This window comes from Ambystoma mexicanum, chromosome 8, assembly GCF_040938575.1.
Source record: "Ambystoma mexicanum isolate Mex_15411 chromosome 8, UKY_AmexF1_1, whole genome shotgun sequence".
Taxonomy (NCBI): Eukaryota; Metazoa; Chordata; class Amphibia; order Caudata; family Ambystomatidae; genus Ambystoma; species Ambystoma mexicanum.
The window spans coordinates 451,218,439-451,234,604 of NC_090929.1; the positions used below are offsets into that span (position 1 = coordinate 451,218,439).

Here is a 16,166-nt window from a genome sequence, read left to right on the forward strand (position 1 = left end):
TGTGGAATGACCCTGTTCGGTTGGGTCATAATTACAAACCTGTTTTGAGGGAGGCGTACCATGGTTCTTTAATGAGCTGAGCAAACAATCGTTGAGGGCAGCGGGGGCAGGGGGAAGGTGGTGCTAGAATTCTTAGTGTTTAAAAGTGTTTTTTCTTTTATTGGAACTGTATTTTGCTATACCTTGTAAAAGGATCAATATGTCTCTGATAAAAAAAAGTTTTAGATTAGGAATTCTTCCAGTTCATTACCTCGTTGCACGCTGATAAAGAATTCTCTAGATAAATGTTCATTCTGTAACTCCATGGTGGAAGATGTGAAGCACTTTATTTGCATCTGTCCTTTATATAGTTCCGTAAGGAGACGATTCTTGAGACAGTTATTTGTTCAGTGGCAAACAGTCTTTTGCGGCCTGCGGGTTGCTGAAAATAAGAGGGATGAAATTTGTGTAGTTCGACTAATGAAGTGTTCAGCTTCTGCTTGGGCTGTGCGTACTTAATCTTTTAATTCTTATGTTTGAATGTTTTAGCTTTTATGATGTATATTTTATCTTGTTTTAAATGTGTAAACTTTTAATGCCATTGCCGAAATAAGATTTTCAATGCACAATCAATGCCTGCCTGGGCTGTGTAGTTACGCCATTCACCTCTATGCACAAGCTGAGTGTTTGGCGCTTTGTATTGGTGCATGTTGTCATCATGGGATGGCTAAAAGTGCTTTAATGTGCTGATCTTTGCATAGAGACCTAGTATATATAAGTGTTGTAGCACTGTTCCTATGGATTTTATTAACCTTGCTGTGTCTCGCCGCATTTCTCCATCAACTCTTGAGGTGTTGGAAGTTCTGCTCACTAGCTCTTTTGTCTTACAGAGTAAACGAGACCACCTTCTGATGAACGTGAAATGGTACTACCGCCAATCAGAAGTTCCAGACTCAGTGTATCAGCATTTGGTTCAGGACCGGCACAATGAGAATGGTAAGTCCCTTCCCGCCGCATACTGTTCCATCGGGGTGAAAAATTGGAGGCTGCCAACGCCGTACGGCAAGAGCCAAGGACCTTGAGTAGGGTAGTTGAGCGAGCAAATATTTCACGTCTCTACTTGGCTAAAGAAATTTACTCTGGGATATTTTCTTGTCTGAAGCTGCAGACTGTTCTTTCATTTGAATTTTACTGTTCATTTATAACACGCATAATACCAGCGAGTGGTCTCTAAGCGCAGGATCGGGATTCAAACCTGTGTTGCGCAGTGTCGTCTTGCTTCGAAGATGAACGCGTTGCCCCTGAGCTATCCTTCCTCCTTCGCACACCCTAGTTTAAAATAAGAGCCTGCGAGCAAATAACCAATTAACTGTTTCTCTGGAACACACACAAACACCTATCAAAGTGCTTTCATGTTTTTAAAATAAAAATACTTGAATTTATTTGTGGTTTAAAATGAAACCTTTACAATTAATCATCTCATTACAACATATATAAGATATTTTACAATTACAGTTAATCAAATTCCTTACAATAAATCTAAAAGGCATACAAATCACGTCACTAAATCACACTAAAAGACAACAGTAGAAAGGAAGAAAAGAGCAAAATTAGCACATTTGGCATGGTCTTAAAAAATGAAATGTTGCAATAATGACTTTTTCCCTCCCAATATGTTTAGCCAATGATTTTCCACCTCTGTCCATGCCAAACTATGTGAACATTTTTTAGAACAATCTATTTTCATTTTTCTGTTTTGTATTACCGAAAATCGGTTTTTCACAAATACAATAAACACATAGAAGACACAAAATAAGCAAATTTATACAAAGTGTGAATAGCTCTGGGTATTCTAAAAGAATGTGCTTTAAATAGCACATTTTTGCAAATCTACAATAGGCTAGTTCTTCCTGACATTTACTACGTATAGATACAATTTCATTAGTCTCTAAACCATAAAAACGAAAACGCATGAAATAATTTCTAAAAGCCACACAAGGAAATTATAGCAAATAAGCTTCCATCACCCCAGCTCTTTTGTGGATTGTGCTCAGTTGTATACAGTGCTCAATTATCTACATACATACATATGTCCCCACTTTTTCTCTAGTTTCAATCCAATCCTTCAAAACGAGTGTCCGTTTCATTCTTAATGGGTCGAAAGCTAGAGTGGCCATAGTAGTCTAAAACAGTCAGTAATTCCATATTTCTTTACCAATGTGAGAATACATAGTATCCCATGTAGAACATAACCATTTATGCAAGAGAGACAATTGCTTTCAAATGCCTATACTCCTTAAAGATTCCCTATCAATGATTCAAAGTATTTCAGTTTGCTCACAAGCCAACTAGGTAATACTTCAATACCATAGAACAATTTTGCGGTACTATTTTCCCATTGTAAAATGCCATAGCTGGGACTAACAAACATTTTCCATATGTTTGTATTTTGAGCCCTCATCTGGGCTGCCAACATTGTTCCTTTTGTCTTAAGGGCTTCCCTTAAAAAGTACTTGTTTGGGTTGGCTTCATCAGTGAATCCCAAGCACACCATAGTTTTAGTAACCTCCAAGGCAGCCCTTTACACAAACCACCAACGTTTTAATTTGATATCTTTTTGGCAACATTTCATAATTTTCGTTTTGGAGGGGGTTGATCTTAAGCTTGTGTTCATTAATGCATTTCTCAGAGGTATTTAGTAATCGTTGTAAGCCTATAGCTGCATTCAGTCGAGCTATCGGCATTTGCCAACCACATTAATTTTATTGCCCCCACTTTCAGTGCAAATAAATCAGCTTTTCCAATTCTTTTCCCACATTTGCAACATACAAATGAAAAAGGTAGGGTGCCCATAGACACCACTGCCGAAGTACGGTGCTAGTAGGCACCTTCCTGGACATCACGCCCTCATTATATAGTCAGATATTTTGTAGGCCAGCTGGAAAGGCCTGTGCGGCACTCTGCAGCTCTCCGCTTCTCACTGATGATGCCGCAGTGTTGCCGTTCTACTTTCGCTCTGCAATCGAAAGGTAAGCCACTGCTCGAGCTCCCAGCCCCTGGCTACCCCTGCACGCCCCACCACACTATTTTCCCCTCTCCCCTCAGCCCAAGAGCGACCTGTTCTTATTCCACCCCACGTTGGCCATTAGGATACTGCGTCTCCGCGCACACACAGTGACATGGGCAGCCACCTCCACCCTATTTGCACCAGCTTCCGAAACCTCCACCTAGGCTGCAGGTAATCCAACCTGGCTCCTACTGTGGCCAACAAGCTGCGTCTCATGCAACAGCCTTTTCGCCGCCAGTCGCACCGTGCACATTGATCCCCCCCACTACTCGCACAGGAACACAAACTAGCACCTCAACGCTGCAAGGTATTGCCTGCTCTTGCCCTCAGCTCAGAGACCAACACCCCTCCTACCCCCATATGCCCCATCTGACTAGGTGTGATGCCAATCCTGAAGAAATACTTATACATGATGCAGCACTCCCTCCTACAGCCACCAACAAGACTCTGATGCTCAAAGCTATCATTACCCAACGCTGTGCCCAATGTTATTTCCCTGTACAGTAGTGCCTGCAATGTCGTGCCTAATGATATTACACCTATGGTCGCCCTCAATGATGTACTTCTGTATAGTTAGGCCTTCAATGTTATGCCCGTTGATACTACACCTATGGCTGCCCCTAATGATATGCGTCTGCTTACGCCTACCAGTACAGTAGTCCTGCCCAAAGGGGGAGCAAGGCCCACTGTTGTGCCCAAAGATATGTCTTTGCCCAGATTGGCAAGCACAGCTGCTGTACCCAAAACTGTATCAGTGCCTCATGCTTCATTCACGTTAGTCTCTGCCTAGATAAACCAGCACAACAACCTTGCCCAAGGTGGATGCCACATCTACTGTTATGCATAAAGACGTGCCTCGGCTTAACCTGCCTATGCAGCTGCCCTGCCTAACGTCGCAGATCTTGCCTCAATAGGGATAAAACTGAAATCCTCATTGTTGGCCCCAGAGAAATTCTCAGAAACCTAGATAAACAATACAGCACCTTTATGGTAGACAACACTGCTATCGCTGTCTCACCTTCAGTTAACTCTTGACTCTACATTGTCTGACTCACCAGGTCAGCGCCATTGCCTCTTCTGCTGCATTTACAACAAACCTCATTAATTCAGTCAGGCCCTACCTTTCTAAACAAAATTGCCTCTCATTTACTAGGACCACCATTGGAGCCAAAGTCGATTATTGCAACGTCCTCTTTGCCGGGACATCGGCTAATAACCTGCACTGTCTCCAAATTATTCAAAAATAATGCTCTAAGAGCTGCATTAAACATCGCCAAAAGAGAGCATATCTCCCAAGCTAGGCGTGAGGTACATTGGCTTCTTCGAATAAATGGTCAGAAATAACTCTGCCAGGCCCAAAAGAACCAACTACACCAACCAGTTCATCATCCCCACCGTCAAAAGTGCCATAGCAGAAGGTGCCAGCTTCCCCTTCCTTGTGCCCAAACTCTGGAACTCTACCAATCAACCTCAGTAATCAGACTTCTCTCATGGCCTTCCGGAAAGCCCTCAAAACCACTCTATTCAACAAGCCCCACTGGCCCCTACCCCCCTCCCATCCTCATTACCTGGTTAGACGCTATGTCACCCCCCTTGTTTTTTCTGTTATTGTCTTTGTTTTTTGCTGCAATCCACCCAATGCTCACTGTTTACAAAGGTTTAATGTAACCACAAACCTTCACTGTTAAGGTTCTCTGTAACCTCGAACCACCTGTTTTTTATGCACTTCAAATTCGTCTTTTTTTTCCTGTAACTAAGATGAGTTCTGCATGCAACAGCGCCACGATGCCGTAGGGCTGCTTTGCAAATGTAAAAAATAAATAAAATAAAAATTACTGGACCCAGTGTTATGCCCACATCCACACCTGCTAGCATGACCTGCCCGAGTCTAGCTGCCAAACCAGTCCTCAGCTGCACATTTATCAATGCCCGCTCCCTAAATGCTCACGCCCTTGACATACATGACCTTATCACCACACACAACCTAGACCTTGTCATGATTACGGAAACCTGGCTCCATGAAGCCTCAGGCCAGACCCTCTCCCTGACACTTCACCCAGGATACACCATATTCAGACAGGACCGCTCATACTCTAAAGTAGGGGGGGGGGGGGTTGGTTTCCCCTCAGCAAAAAAAAAAAATACATACCCATAAGAGAAATTGACAGGAAAATTGAGAACAGCAGCGACTACCTTCTCCTTAAACTTACCCTCTCCCATAATTGCACCATCTCTCTCCACCATGTCTATCGAACCCCCCCAGGCCGGTCAGCTGAATTCCAAGCAGCCCTGACACACCTCCTTTTAGACAATCTAAAAAAATCAACTAAGGCCATCCTCCTAGGTGACCTCAACCTGGGCCTAAACGACCCTAAAGACTCAGCCGCCAAATCTCTGGGCAATGCACTGGAAACGATACGGTTCCTAAACGCCATCACACCACCCACCTTAAAGGCTGCACCATAGTCTGGCTCACCCACCACAATTGCCCGCTCACCATTAAAGCCAACTCTTCATTGCCGTGGACTGACCACCAGGTCATCCTATTTAACATTACTACTCCCAAGAAAGCGCACCAGTCTGCCTTACCACTCCCACCGCCACCACCAGGAGCTCGCGACAGCTCATGGCTGACAGGCACAGACCACACTTGCTTGGACCAGCCTTCAGGCCCCCCTTCTCCAAAGACCCGGACACACTCGCCCTCACCTGCAATATGGCTATTAAACTAGCCGTTGACACCATTGCCCGCTGACTTCTCGCAAAGCTAAACCAACCAGACATTCCAATGCCTTTTTCACCCCTGAGCTGCTAGAACTTCGTTCCAAAATATGTACCGTCCTATCACTCTGGCAAACTAACCATCAGGACTCAGCCAAACTAGAGTTTCAAAGGCTAACCAGAGAATACAAAAAGCTATCATCCGAGCAAAAGCAACATTGTTCAACACAAGGATTGCCAATGCCAAATCTGACTCCAAAGAGATCTTCTCTATCTTTAGGGAATTAGATAAACCTACCCTACCTCCTCATTACATCACCAAAAATGAGGCCTGGTGTGATGGTATCCAGCTACGCTCAACAAACTAGACACCCTGCACAGTAAAATCAAAACCACCCAACAAACTTTGACCCACTCACTATCCTCTCGAACCACTCCAAAATATCGGTGACCTAGCCACACTCTTCTCCTTCAAAGAGGTCAATGAGAAGGACATCCTTACCCTCATGAATTCCATCAAACCCTCTAACTGTAAAGGGCACATCTGCCCGTTTGCCATCATCAAAGAATCTGCCAGCACTCTGTCCCCATTCCTCACGGCTTTCATCAATGCCTCATTCACGACCGGATTGGTCCTAACAAGCCTCAAAGAAGCATGGGTTCGCCCCCTCCTGAAGAAACCCTCACTGGACCTTACCTCCCCTAGTAACTACAGGCATATAACCACCGCCCCTTTCCTGCTAAAAATAATGGACAAAGCAGCCTACCTGCAAGTCCAGCAATTCATCGAAGCCAACAGCCTCCTCGGGCTCCGTCAATCAGGCTTTCGCCCCGGTGACTGAACCGAAACGGCCCTACTCGACTTAAAATCAAATGGACGATGCTAGTGACTCTGGTAAACGGGCCCTACTTCTACTCTTGGAGCCATCTGTGGCATTCGACAATGTTGACCTCAATGTCCTCTGCCACCACCTGACATCTACAGCCCACTTCTCGCCCAACGCAACCTCCTGGATCACCTCATTTCTACCAGGCAGAGCCATGCAAGTCTTCTTGGACCAAGCATCAGCCTCCCCCAACATCCTCCTGTGTGGAGTTCAACAATTCTCCTGCATTTCCCCTGGCCTATACAAAATCTTCACCAGACCTCTATTCCTCATCCTTGACTCGCTAGGCATCATCTATACCAACTATGCGGACGATACACGAGTCCTCCTCCCACTGACTGGCGACCGAGTCTGACACCAAGTTCCTCAACTCTGCCTACTCGACTATCCAAGCCTGGATGGCTGAGAACGGATTGTGTCTGAACAGTGACACGACGGAACTTCTCCTGATAGCCTCCACTGAAACCTTGAAGCTTGACAACCAATTCCTCGATTTCACGATTGGCAACATCAAAATCAGTCTCATCAGTTAAAAATCTAGGAGTCTACTTGGATTCCAACCTCTCAATGAATAGGCAGGTCAACACCATTGCCTCTGCTGCGGCATACCACGCTAAACTGCTTAATGTAGCCAGACGCTTCCTGTCCAAGCATAATTGCCTCATCATAGCCAGAGCTATAACCGGATCCTGACTCGACTACTGCAATGCCCTCTTTGCAGGCAGTCAGCAAAGAACATGGAGAAACTCCAAACTAATCAAACAATGCGCTCCGTGCAGCCATGGGCACTTCCAAAAGGGACCATGTATCTGCTGTTAAGAAACTGGCCCAATGGCTACCCATTAAAGAGCATGTCCTCTTTAAAATCCTGGCTCATACCCACAAATGTGTCAATCGCACAGCCCCCGTATTCCACACTCTAAGAAAAGCCGGATCTGCTTCCTCTAGACCAACTAGGACACCCTATGCCAATCTCCTCACAGTGTCTAAAGTCAAACGAGCCAGATCAGTGGACTCAAGCTTCCCATTCATTGCAGCCCTGCAATTGAATCCCCTCCCATCTAGCCCAAAGCCATTAAAACACAGCTATTCACCTAATCCGGACTCTGCTAAAGCTATATGTATGCAATTGCTCTGTCTGCCAAATGCCTCTCACCCTGCTGTGTAAGCTGTATGCCTCATGTAACTAAGTCATATCCTTGTAACCACGCCTCGAAGCTACCGGGCAGTTTGCGTGCTCTATAAATAAAAAATAAATAACATATATTAATATGCTATGCAATCAAGTGGGCAAACCCCATTTTTGCATCTTACTGCACAGCAACGTTCTATCCACCAAATCGAATGCTGAGGTAAGATCCCTGGATGCTGCATACATTTAATTAAAAAACCATTACGATCAGTTCGCATTTGCCATCTAAATCGAGCTTGATAAATACTAAAAATACCTTCAGGCTTCAAGATTATCCAGGATTATTGCAGACAATATTTTGCTATCAGTCCATTATATTAATAGGCCGATATTTTATAGGTAGCGTCCCATTACCTTTTTTGAAAATCTGTAATACAAATCCATTTCTTCAAGAGCTAGGGCTTTCTTTATTAACAATAATATCCTTAAAAAAATAGAAACAATAATTGCCCACAGTTCTGGTCGCTGTTTAATTTATTTGTCAAACAGTTGGGTCCTGAGCATGCAACTCTTTATTATGCCTTCTGTCTCCTCTATTGAAAACTCTAAACTCCAATCATAAGAAACTTCCAACTCCAAACTTACCTCATTCTTGTCCTCTTTCCGATAAAGTTCCTAAAAATGCTGTAACCACAATTCCTCAGATTGGGTTAGTCTGTCCCGAAATTTGTCGAGTCTCTCCCCATTCACAATTTCCCCATTATGGTATCCAGCATCCTTTCACCGTCCTGCTGCATGAGCTGGTATTTATATGATTTCAAACAATTACGTAATTTTTGTTTTTCCTTTTTAATAGACCATCTGATACTGAAATTATCCAGAAAGCTTTTCTTAATTTTTTGTACCAACTTTCTACATTCTTTTTTCCTTTCTTGCACTACATGATCATATTAATCAAACTATTTGTTTAGTTTTCCATTGTAAAATATATTGAGACCCTAAGAAGGTCACGTTTTTGTATTTTGTGATATTTCCTATGTCCTCACTGCCAGAAATGTGAATTTAGGCAAGCTGCATTACTTATGAAAGTTCCTCACTTCCACCCCTCATTTATCAGAGCATGCACAATCGTTAGCAGTTCTTCAGAAGTTTTGTTTTTTTGGCAGGTAGATTTTCACACATAACTAATATTTCTTTCGAATGCAAAATAGTTCCTCTCAGAAAATGTATAAATGGTATTGACTATAGGTTGAGAACCTCTTGTTGGCGTTGATTTGGGGAAACCGCAACAACCCATTCAGAAGCATAAATCAAGGTACGCAGGGTACCCAAGTAGATGTCTAATGCCAAAGACCCTGGAATTAGCCAAGCTTGAGGTGGCTAGATCCAGGTAACCTAAAAGCAGAAGCAGTCTGCCATGGTTTACATATAACACGCAGAGGCAGGGAGAAGAATACATATTTCAGACTGAGCCTTTCCTCTGTCTTCCTATTTGTTTGAGCAATATTTAGCTGGCAATGAGTTGAGTAGCACATGTAGTCTAACATAGGCTGGAGCCGTAGGACCACATATTTGCGCACAGTGCCACAAAGGGTCTGTCAATGAACAGGCAGCAACAGGTCCAGCAGCATTGGGGTAAATAGTGGGAGGGATATGTATAACATCTACACAGTGGTGGAGGACCAGGCCTCAGAGTGCTGGGTGGCTGGAGTACCTTCACAGCAAAAATAAAAAAGTTGAGAAGCCATAGCATGGCCTCAGTGTCAAACCTTGAGTAAAATGCCTTACACCACTGATGAAAAGTTGAAGGATATACTTGATCCTCCCATAAACAGTGCATGGCCTGCACTGCGAGAGCAAAGGAAACGATGAAAGGATATGTTCATACTGCACATGCAAACTTGGTGCTCCAGATAAGATTTGGAAGTGTAGTATTTTACTCCCTATTTTTCAAAGTTGGGAGTAAAATGATTTTTAGGGAGTACAAATGTACATCCAGTTTCCAAGAGTATTGATGAAATTCTCACCATATGTTTTGTCTGCAATTCTTAATGACCATACCTTTTCATAGACTAAAATTCTTATTATCAATATGTATAGGCCCCCGGCGTGACTGCTGTTAAAGAAATGTTAAATACAGCTGATAGATTTTAGAACTGTCAGCTGAAGGAGATGGCTGCTTAAGAGCTCTGCTCCAGCCCTGAGATTCTGTTATATTGAAGATGGCGGATTTAGCCTCCACCTGTACTGAAATGGCAGATCCTCCTTCCTCTAGAAGATCCAGACAAGGGGGTGAACAGTCTGAACTTCATGAAAGCGACATTCAACTCTCCAAGAGAGTTAAGGAAGATGGTCTGATTACCTATAGAGCTGAGGGTCAATCTGCAGAGAATTACCCAACAGAGATTATGGACATTGTTGTCTTACCTATTGGAAAAATGAAGCAGACTGTCCTACAGATGAAGAATGACAAAGGTTTGGTTATAAAGCGAACTGAAATGCTGGAAACCAGAGTCTGATTCTGAACGATTATCTCCGTGCCCTGGAGGATAACGTTTTTCAACTAACTCTGCACTTGGAAGATGCTCAGAAAAAGATTTCTGAGCAGGAACGTTGCTCAAAATGCTCAAATCTGCAAACTACTGGTTTTCCAGAAGGATTTGAGAATGGACATCCTGTGGACTTTCTGCAGAAAACTGCTTAATCTTTTGAAACTTCATCAAGGAGAAGTACTTGATATTGAAAGGGCGCACCACACTTTAGCCCCAAAGCATGCGCCCAAGTCTGCCCCCTAGGGCTTTTTTGGTGAGACTGCTTAGATTTCCCATCAAAGAGCTCTTGTTAAAGTCTAGAGAGCTGGGATAATTGAGGTGGAGCGCACATAGGATTGTTTTTTAATGACTATATTGTTCTAATGACCTGTTCATGCTTGTATATATGCTTCCCCTTCCCCAAACCCTACACCATTACCCCCTTCTCCTACCCCCTCCTCTACCCTGTCCCCCATCCCGCTCTTCTAAATAGTTCTACTTATTGTTCTAATGACCTGTTCATGCTTGTATATATAGGTTTCTCTCACTTTTGTACCTGTTATATTGTAAAGCGCTTTGGCATAAAGCGCTATATAAATTCAATAAACATAATGACTATAGCAGAGAAATTGCTTCCCAGAGGACTTTTCTTGGAGTCAAAGCGGCTGGTGAGGGAGAAACGCCTTATTCATTACATGATTTACACAGCGAATTTCAAATTTGTTGTGGATGGTGTAACTCGTGCCTTTATTGATCGTCATAAGGCCCTGAGCTTTTTGAATGCACCAAATGCGGGGGGAAAGGGAAATTACCAATTCTAAAGCAAAGAAATTAACACCTGGCTGATGTGATGCAAGTTTATCTGTCCTTCTTGTGCGTTATTTTAAATTTGTATTCAAATCTTGTGGGTTAAATCCAAAGCATTTTTTAATCTCCTAAATGCTATTATGGAAAGTCAGTTGTTTTGAATTCATGTAGCGTGCTGGATTTAATGACTGGTTTCTCTAGTCCTTTCCTCTAATGCCTTTCTCCAAAGGAATGGGGCCGGAAGTGCATCCAGTGCCTGGTGATGCATCCTCCATTATTGTAGTGGAGCCCTGAACTTGAACCTGAACACTAACTAACAAAGCCAGTAAGGTGTATCCGTCGTAAAGCAGCCTGAATATGTAAACGTTCTGCTTCCTTTTTTCCTGCTCTCAGCTCCTTTGTGCCGTCACTCCACGATTTGTCCGAGGCTCTTCTGGGTGAAATTCTGTATGAGCGTAATGTATGCTTCACTCGCATATGGCGTACCCCCTGTAAAAAGCCGCCTCTGTATGTTTATTTTTGTCTGGCGCCGCGATTAGGAGTCCACTCCTGAAGGATTGATGGCTAGCCAGTGTCCTACTGGGTTGTAGAGCACCATTTTCTACCGCTGTATGCTGATTTTGTTTCTTTCTGTGTGACACGCATAATCTTTTTGGGCCCTGAATGTTAACTGATGATAAAAGAGGAGACTGTGGCTGGTTGATCTGCCCTCATGGCAGTTTACACCTCTTGACAGGCGCAATGGGATGTCTACATTTTAGTTTATACCTCTAAAGATCTCCACATTCCGCGAGTGTCTGACATTCACACCATTGCCCGCTACGCTGTACAATAGGATCCTTGTGGAATACTGAAGTTACCTCTCTAGTTAAATGCGTAGTGGGCTGTGTATATTCCCTTAAGCAATTTTGAAGCTTGGAGCTTTAATTAACTGTTGCGAAGTGCCTCTGAGGTTAAGGTTAGGAATAAGTGACAGAACCTATTAACCATGAAGGGCCTTTGACTGAGCAAGGTACTGCGTTCTCCTAAAGTGCAAATATCAAAGCCACCAGATGAAATATGGTATACAGAGAGAAAGTGAAATAAAGGCCAGCAGACTGATCTGAAAGAATTTGAAGCCACGGAGAACATGCGATTTAGCTGATTCTATGGTGTGAGGCGAAAATGTAGCTCATTGATGTTTCGTGAATAGGTGTGGATGGAGTGGGAGGAGAGGGAGTGGTGGGAAGGATATGGGTAGACGTGGATAAGGAAGTAGATATGTTTATAGAGGCCTCATGATATTAAATGATTCTTCTAATTGTGCACAATATGTCCACTGGGCTATTATTACTTTGGGTTGATGTTTTCATAATTGGTTATTAGATTTTTATACTTGTTTATTTCTTTAACAGATAAGATTCCTCTGGGATGACTAGTTTTGTTTTGCTTTGGTGCAGGTTCAATGGATGGGGGCGTTGGTGGTTTACGAAAGTAACCTGTACATATACTTTTGTATTGCTTTTTAGTTGATTGCACTGCTATTAATTTATGAATTGTTGACAATTTATTTGGGCTTTTTATTTTTTGCTTTAATTTTCTTACCTTTTTTTGGAAGTTGTGTACTTGCAACAAAGACCTAATAGATTTTGGTTTTTATTTAGGTTGCATGTTATATTTGTTTATCTGGCTCTTCTGCACCTTCTACTGATAATGCTTAAATGCGGGGCAGAGTAGCTGTGAGATCTTTCTGCTGCTCTTTAGCCATGTTCTGGCCTCGCTTTGTCTTTGATTATTTCTTTCAGTTATTTGTTACAGGGTTTCTTTATCATTTACTTTCTCTTTCTTCTTTTCTGACTTTATCTATGTGTTCCCGGTTACTTTTTATTTTCATAAGTAATTTGACCTCCATGTCAGTTGTGGTTATGCTGTGAGATTTTATTTTAAATGGTGTGGCTCAACGTTTGATTGGGGCGGAGGCCCTGATCGATTTGATGTTTGACCAATTTCAAAATGGAACTTGTTCTTTATCCTCCTGGCTAAGAATTTACATACAGTAAGTTGGAAAGAAGCCTGACATTGTCCTACTCCAGGAAACCCACTTACAACAGGATCATTCTAAATAATGTATTTATGAAAGAATATTCCAGTGCTTTTGGAAGTAATTCGAGGGGTGGCTTTTTTATTTAGTGAAAGTTTAAGATTCTCTGTGGGTAGAGTAGATATTGATTCTAAAGGTAGGTTTGTGGCTGTTAATCTGCCAGTGGAGAATAATCGTCTAATTCTTGTCAACATCCATGCCCCCAATATTGCGAAATTTGATTTCTTTGGCAAATTAGATGATATTCTGACGAACATGGGAGATGGCGCAATATTGATAGGTGGGGATTTCAATACAAGTCTAGATAAGGTTTTGGATAAGTTAAAATTATTGGGCTCTTAAGGAGAGGGCCAGAAATGGTATTTTGCAATTTATGGAGTTTTGGGATTTGCATGATATATGGCGCGATTTGAATCCAGACAAGAGGCAATATAGTTTTTGTTTAATTCCACATGGTACTTCATCCCGGATTGATTATTTTTTAGTTAGAGATATTCTTAGTGCTGTAAAGGTTTCGTATATGGGCGTAATTGTGATTTCTGATCATGCTTGTGTGTTCTTGGAACTGGATCAATCCTTGGGAGGTGAGAGGGGCAATAGGCAATGGAGACTCAACATGTGCTTATTGTCTGATGAAGATTTCGTTAAACAAACATTGAAATTTTGCTTTTTCTCAAGGTTAATGTAGGCTCGGTTAATAGCTTGTCTGCTATTTGGGATGCGTTGAAGGCCTATCTACCTGGGAAAATAACTAGATATGCCTGTTAAAAATAAAAGAAGGCTGAAGCTGACTATGTACATCTAGAGTGTAAAATCTGAAAGGAGCTGGCAAACCCTGCTGCAGTCTTTCCTCCAAGGCTCTTTGCAATGCCCTTGCCTCTCACTTTACCTAAAAAACCCAGGATATCCTGTCCACCCTCTCCTCTACTCCCTCTCCTCTCCGCCTGTACTTGCTGACCCTCCTTCAGCCATCCCCCACCCTCCTTCTCGTCCTTTCCTCTTTTCTCACCTGATGAGGTCGCTAGACAAGTCCGATCTATGAAAGCTTTGTCAAAACAGGTCCACCCCTGTTCCTCTAAAACTATCAAGGGCCACATTGATACCCTCGCTCCGGCCCTTGCCGATTTCTGCAAGCACTCCTTTGCCTCCGGATCCTTCGCCTTTTCTCTTAAGCGCTCCCTTGTGAATACTCTTCTCAGGAAACTCACAGCTCATCCTTCTTGTCCGGCCAACTATCGCCCAATTTCCATTGCTCCCTCTCTGTGCAAACTCCTGGAAAAGATGGCCATCTCTCAGCTAAACCTTCATTCCGATTCTGTTGGCGGTCTCCATGACCATTAGTCTGGCTTCAGAGCTGCCAGAAGCATGGAAACTGCTCTCCTGAACATCCGTCAGGCTCCGCTCTCCAACCTTGACTCTAGCTTTCCCTCTGTACTCATCCTACTCAATCTCTCTGCCTTTGACACGGTCAACCATACCATCCAGCTCAACCGCCTCTGTGATAACCTGAGTATCACCGATCAGGCTCTGGCCTGGCTGACCCCTTTCCTCTTGATCAACCCTCCCAAGTCCAACTTGGGTCTTTCCTATCATCTATCTTCCTCTCCACCTGTGGTCTACACCAGGGGTCTAATCTCCTGCTGGCTTTTCGCCCAAAACCTGGCAATTCTCGCCCTCTGCATTGCCATTTTCTGCTCAAACATCCAGTGCCATGTATACGACACTCAACTCATTTTCAGGCTGCCCTCGGCCACCTCCTCCACCTCTCTCATCTCCGATTGCCTAACTTCCATTCGAGATTGGTGTGCCGCCAACTATCTTTGTCTGAATGCCAGAAAAACTGAGATCCTCCTCATCGGCTCACCATCCTTTCCCACTCACTCTCCGACCTCTCTTGGTTCTCCTATCTCCACCTGCGAGGCTAAGAACCTCAGGGTCACCTTTGATTCCACACGTTCCTTCTCTACCCACATCGCTGATGTCTCAAAAAAGTCAGACCTCTTACTGAACCTCCTCAGAGGTACTCTGCCTTTCCTCTCCTTCCCCCAAAAGCTCACTGTCTCCCAAGCTCTGGTTCTCTCTAGGTTAGACTATTGCAACAGCCTCTTTCTAAATCTCCCTGTCTCTACTCTCTGCAGCTCATCCAGAACAGGACTGCAAGACTTGTCTTTGGCCTCAAGCCCTGGGATTGTATCTCTCAAACTCTGAAATCTCTCCATTGGCTCCCAGTGGATGCAAGGATTAAATTCAAAACCCTCTGCGTTGTCCACAAGGCTTTCTGGGGTGTGGGTCCAACATACCTTCAGCTATCCCTCCGCAAATACCTCCCCTCTCTTGCTCTCCGCCCCTCTACCTCTAACTCGTTCAGGGTCAGTCGTTTTTCACGAGCTGGGGGTAGATCTGTCTTCGGCAGGTGCCTCCCTCTGCAACACCCTCCCTGCCACTCTAAAACTTGAGGAGAACCATCACTGGTTCCGGAATCATCTAAAGACCTTCCTCTTTGCTTCTGCCTTCACCCCCCTTCCCCCCTGCTGATTTCTGATTTCTGTTCACCCACTGCACCGTGCCCCTGGCCACCCTCTGTCCTCCGGGCCCAGGTACCTGCTCACGCTGTCACCCTCCTGCACTGCCACCAGGCCACCCCTTGCACTGGGGGCTGTATCTGTACCCATACAGCCCCCCCTTTTCTTCCTGCACTTATCAGACCTACTCAGTCTGCTGCCTTAAACCCAGCACGTGCCACTTGCTGGCTGCACTACCATTGTTTGTTGCCTTTATTATTTATTATTATTGATCTGTTTCTCCTTGCTCTGCACTCTCCTTTTCTCCCCCCTTCCATGCATTTTCCCCCTCCCCCATGCGCTTGCGCGTTCCCAATGTCACTGGCCTAGTAAGATCTTTGTTTTGTTCTCCCCTGTTCCCCTTCCCTTGCCTTGTCGCGCTCGGAAACACTTGTGTATGT

At 43.8% G+C, this 16,166-nt stretch overlaps 1 protein-coding gene across 13 annotated transcripts in view; it reads left to right on the forward strand.

Annotated features, from left to right (window-relative positions):
• RERE (arginine-glutamic acid dipeptide repeats) overlaps nt 1-16,166 on the forward strand; it is a 2,107,422-nt gene that overhangs the window by 507,147 nt on the left and 1,584,109 nt on the right. For all 13 annotated transcript variants that reach the window (XM_069610039.1, XM_069610046.1, XM_069610044.1 and 10 more), the window contains exon 5: nt 870-975. In XM_069610039.1, coding sequence (XP_069466140.1) covers nt 870-975 — 106 coding nt within the window. The remainder of the gene's footprint in view (nt 1-869; nt 976-16,166) is intronic.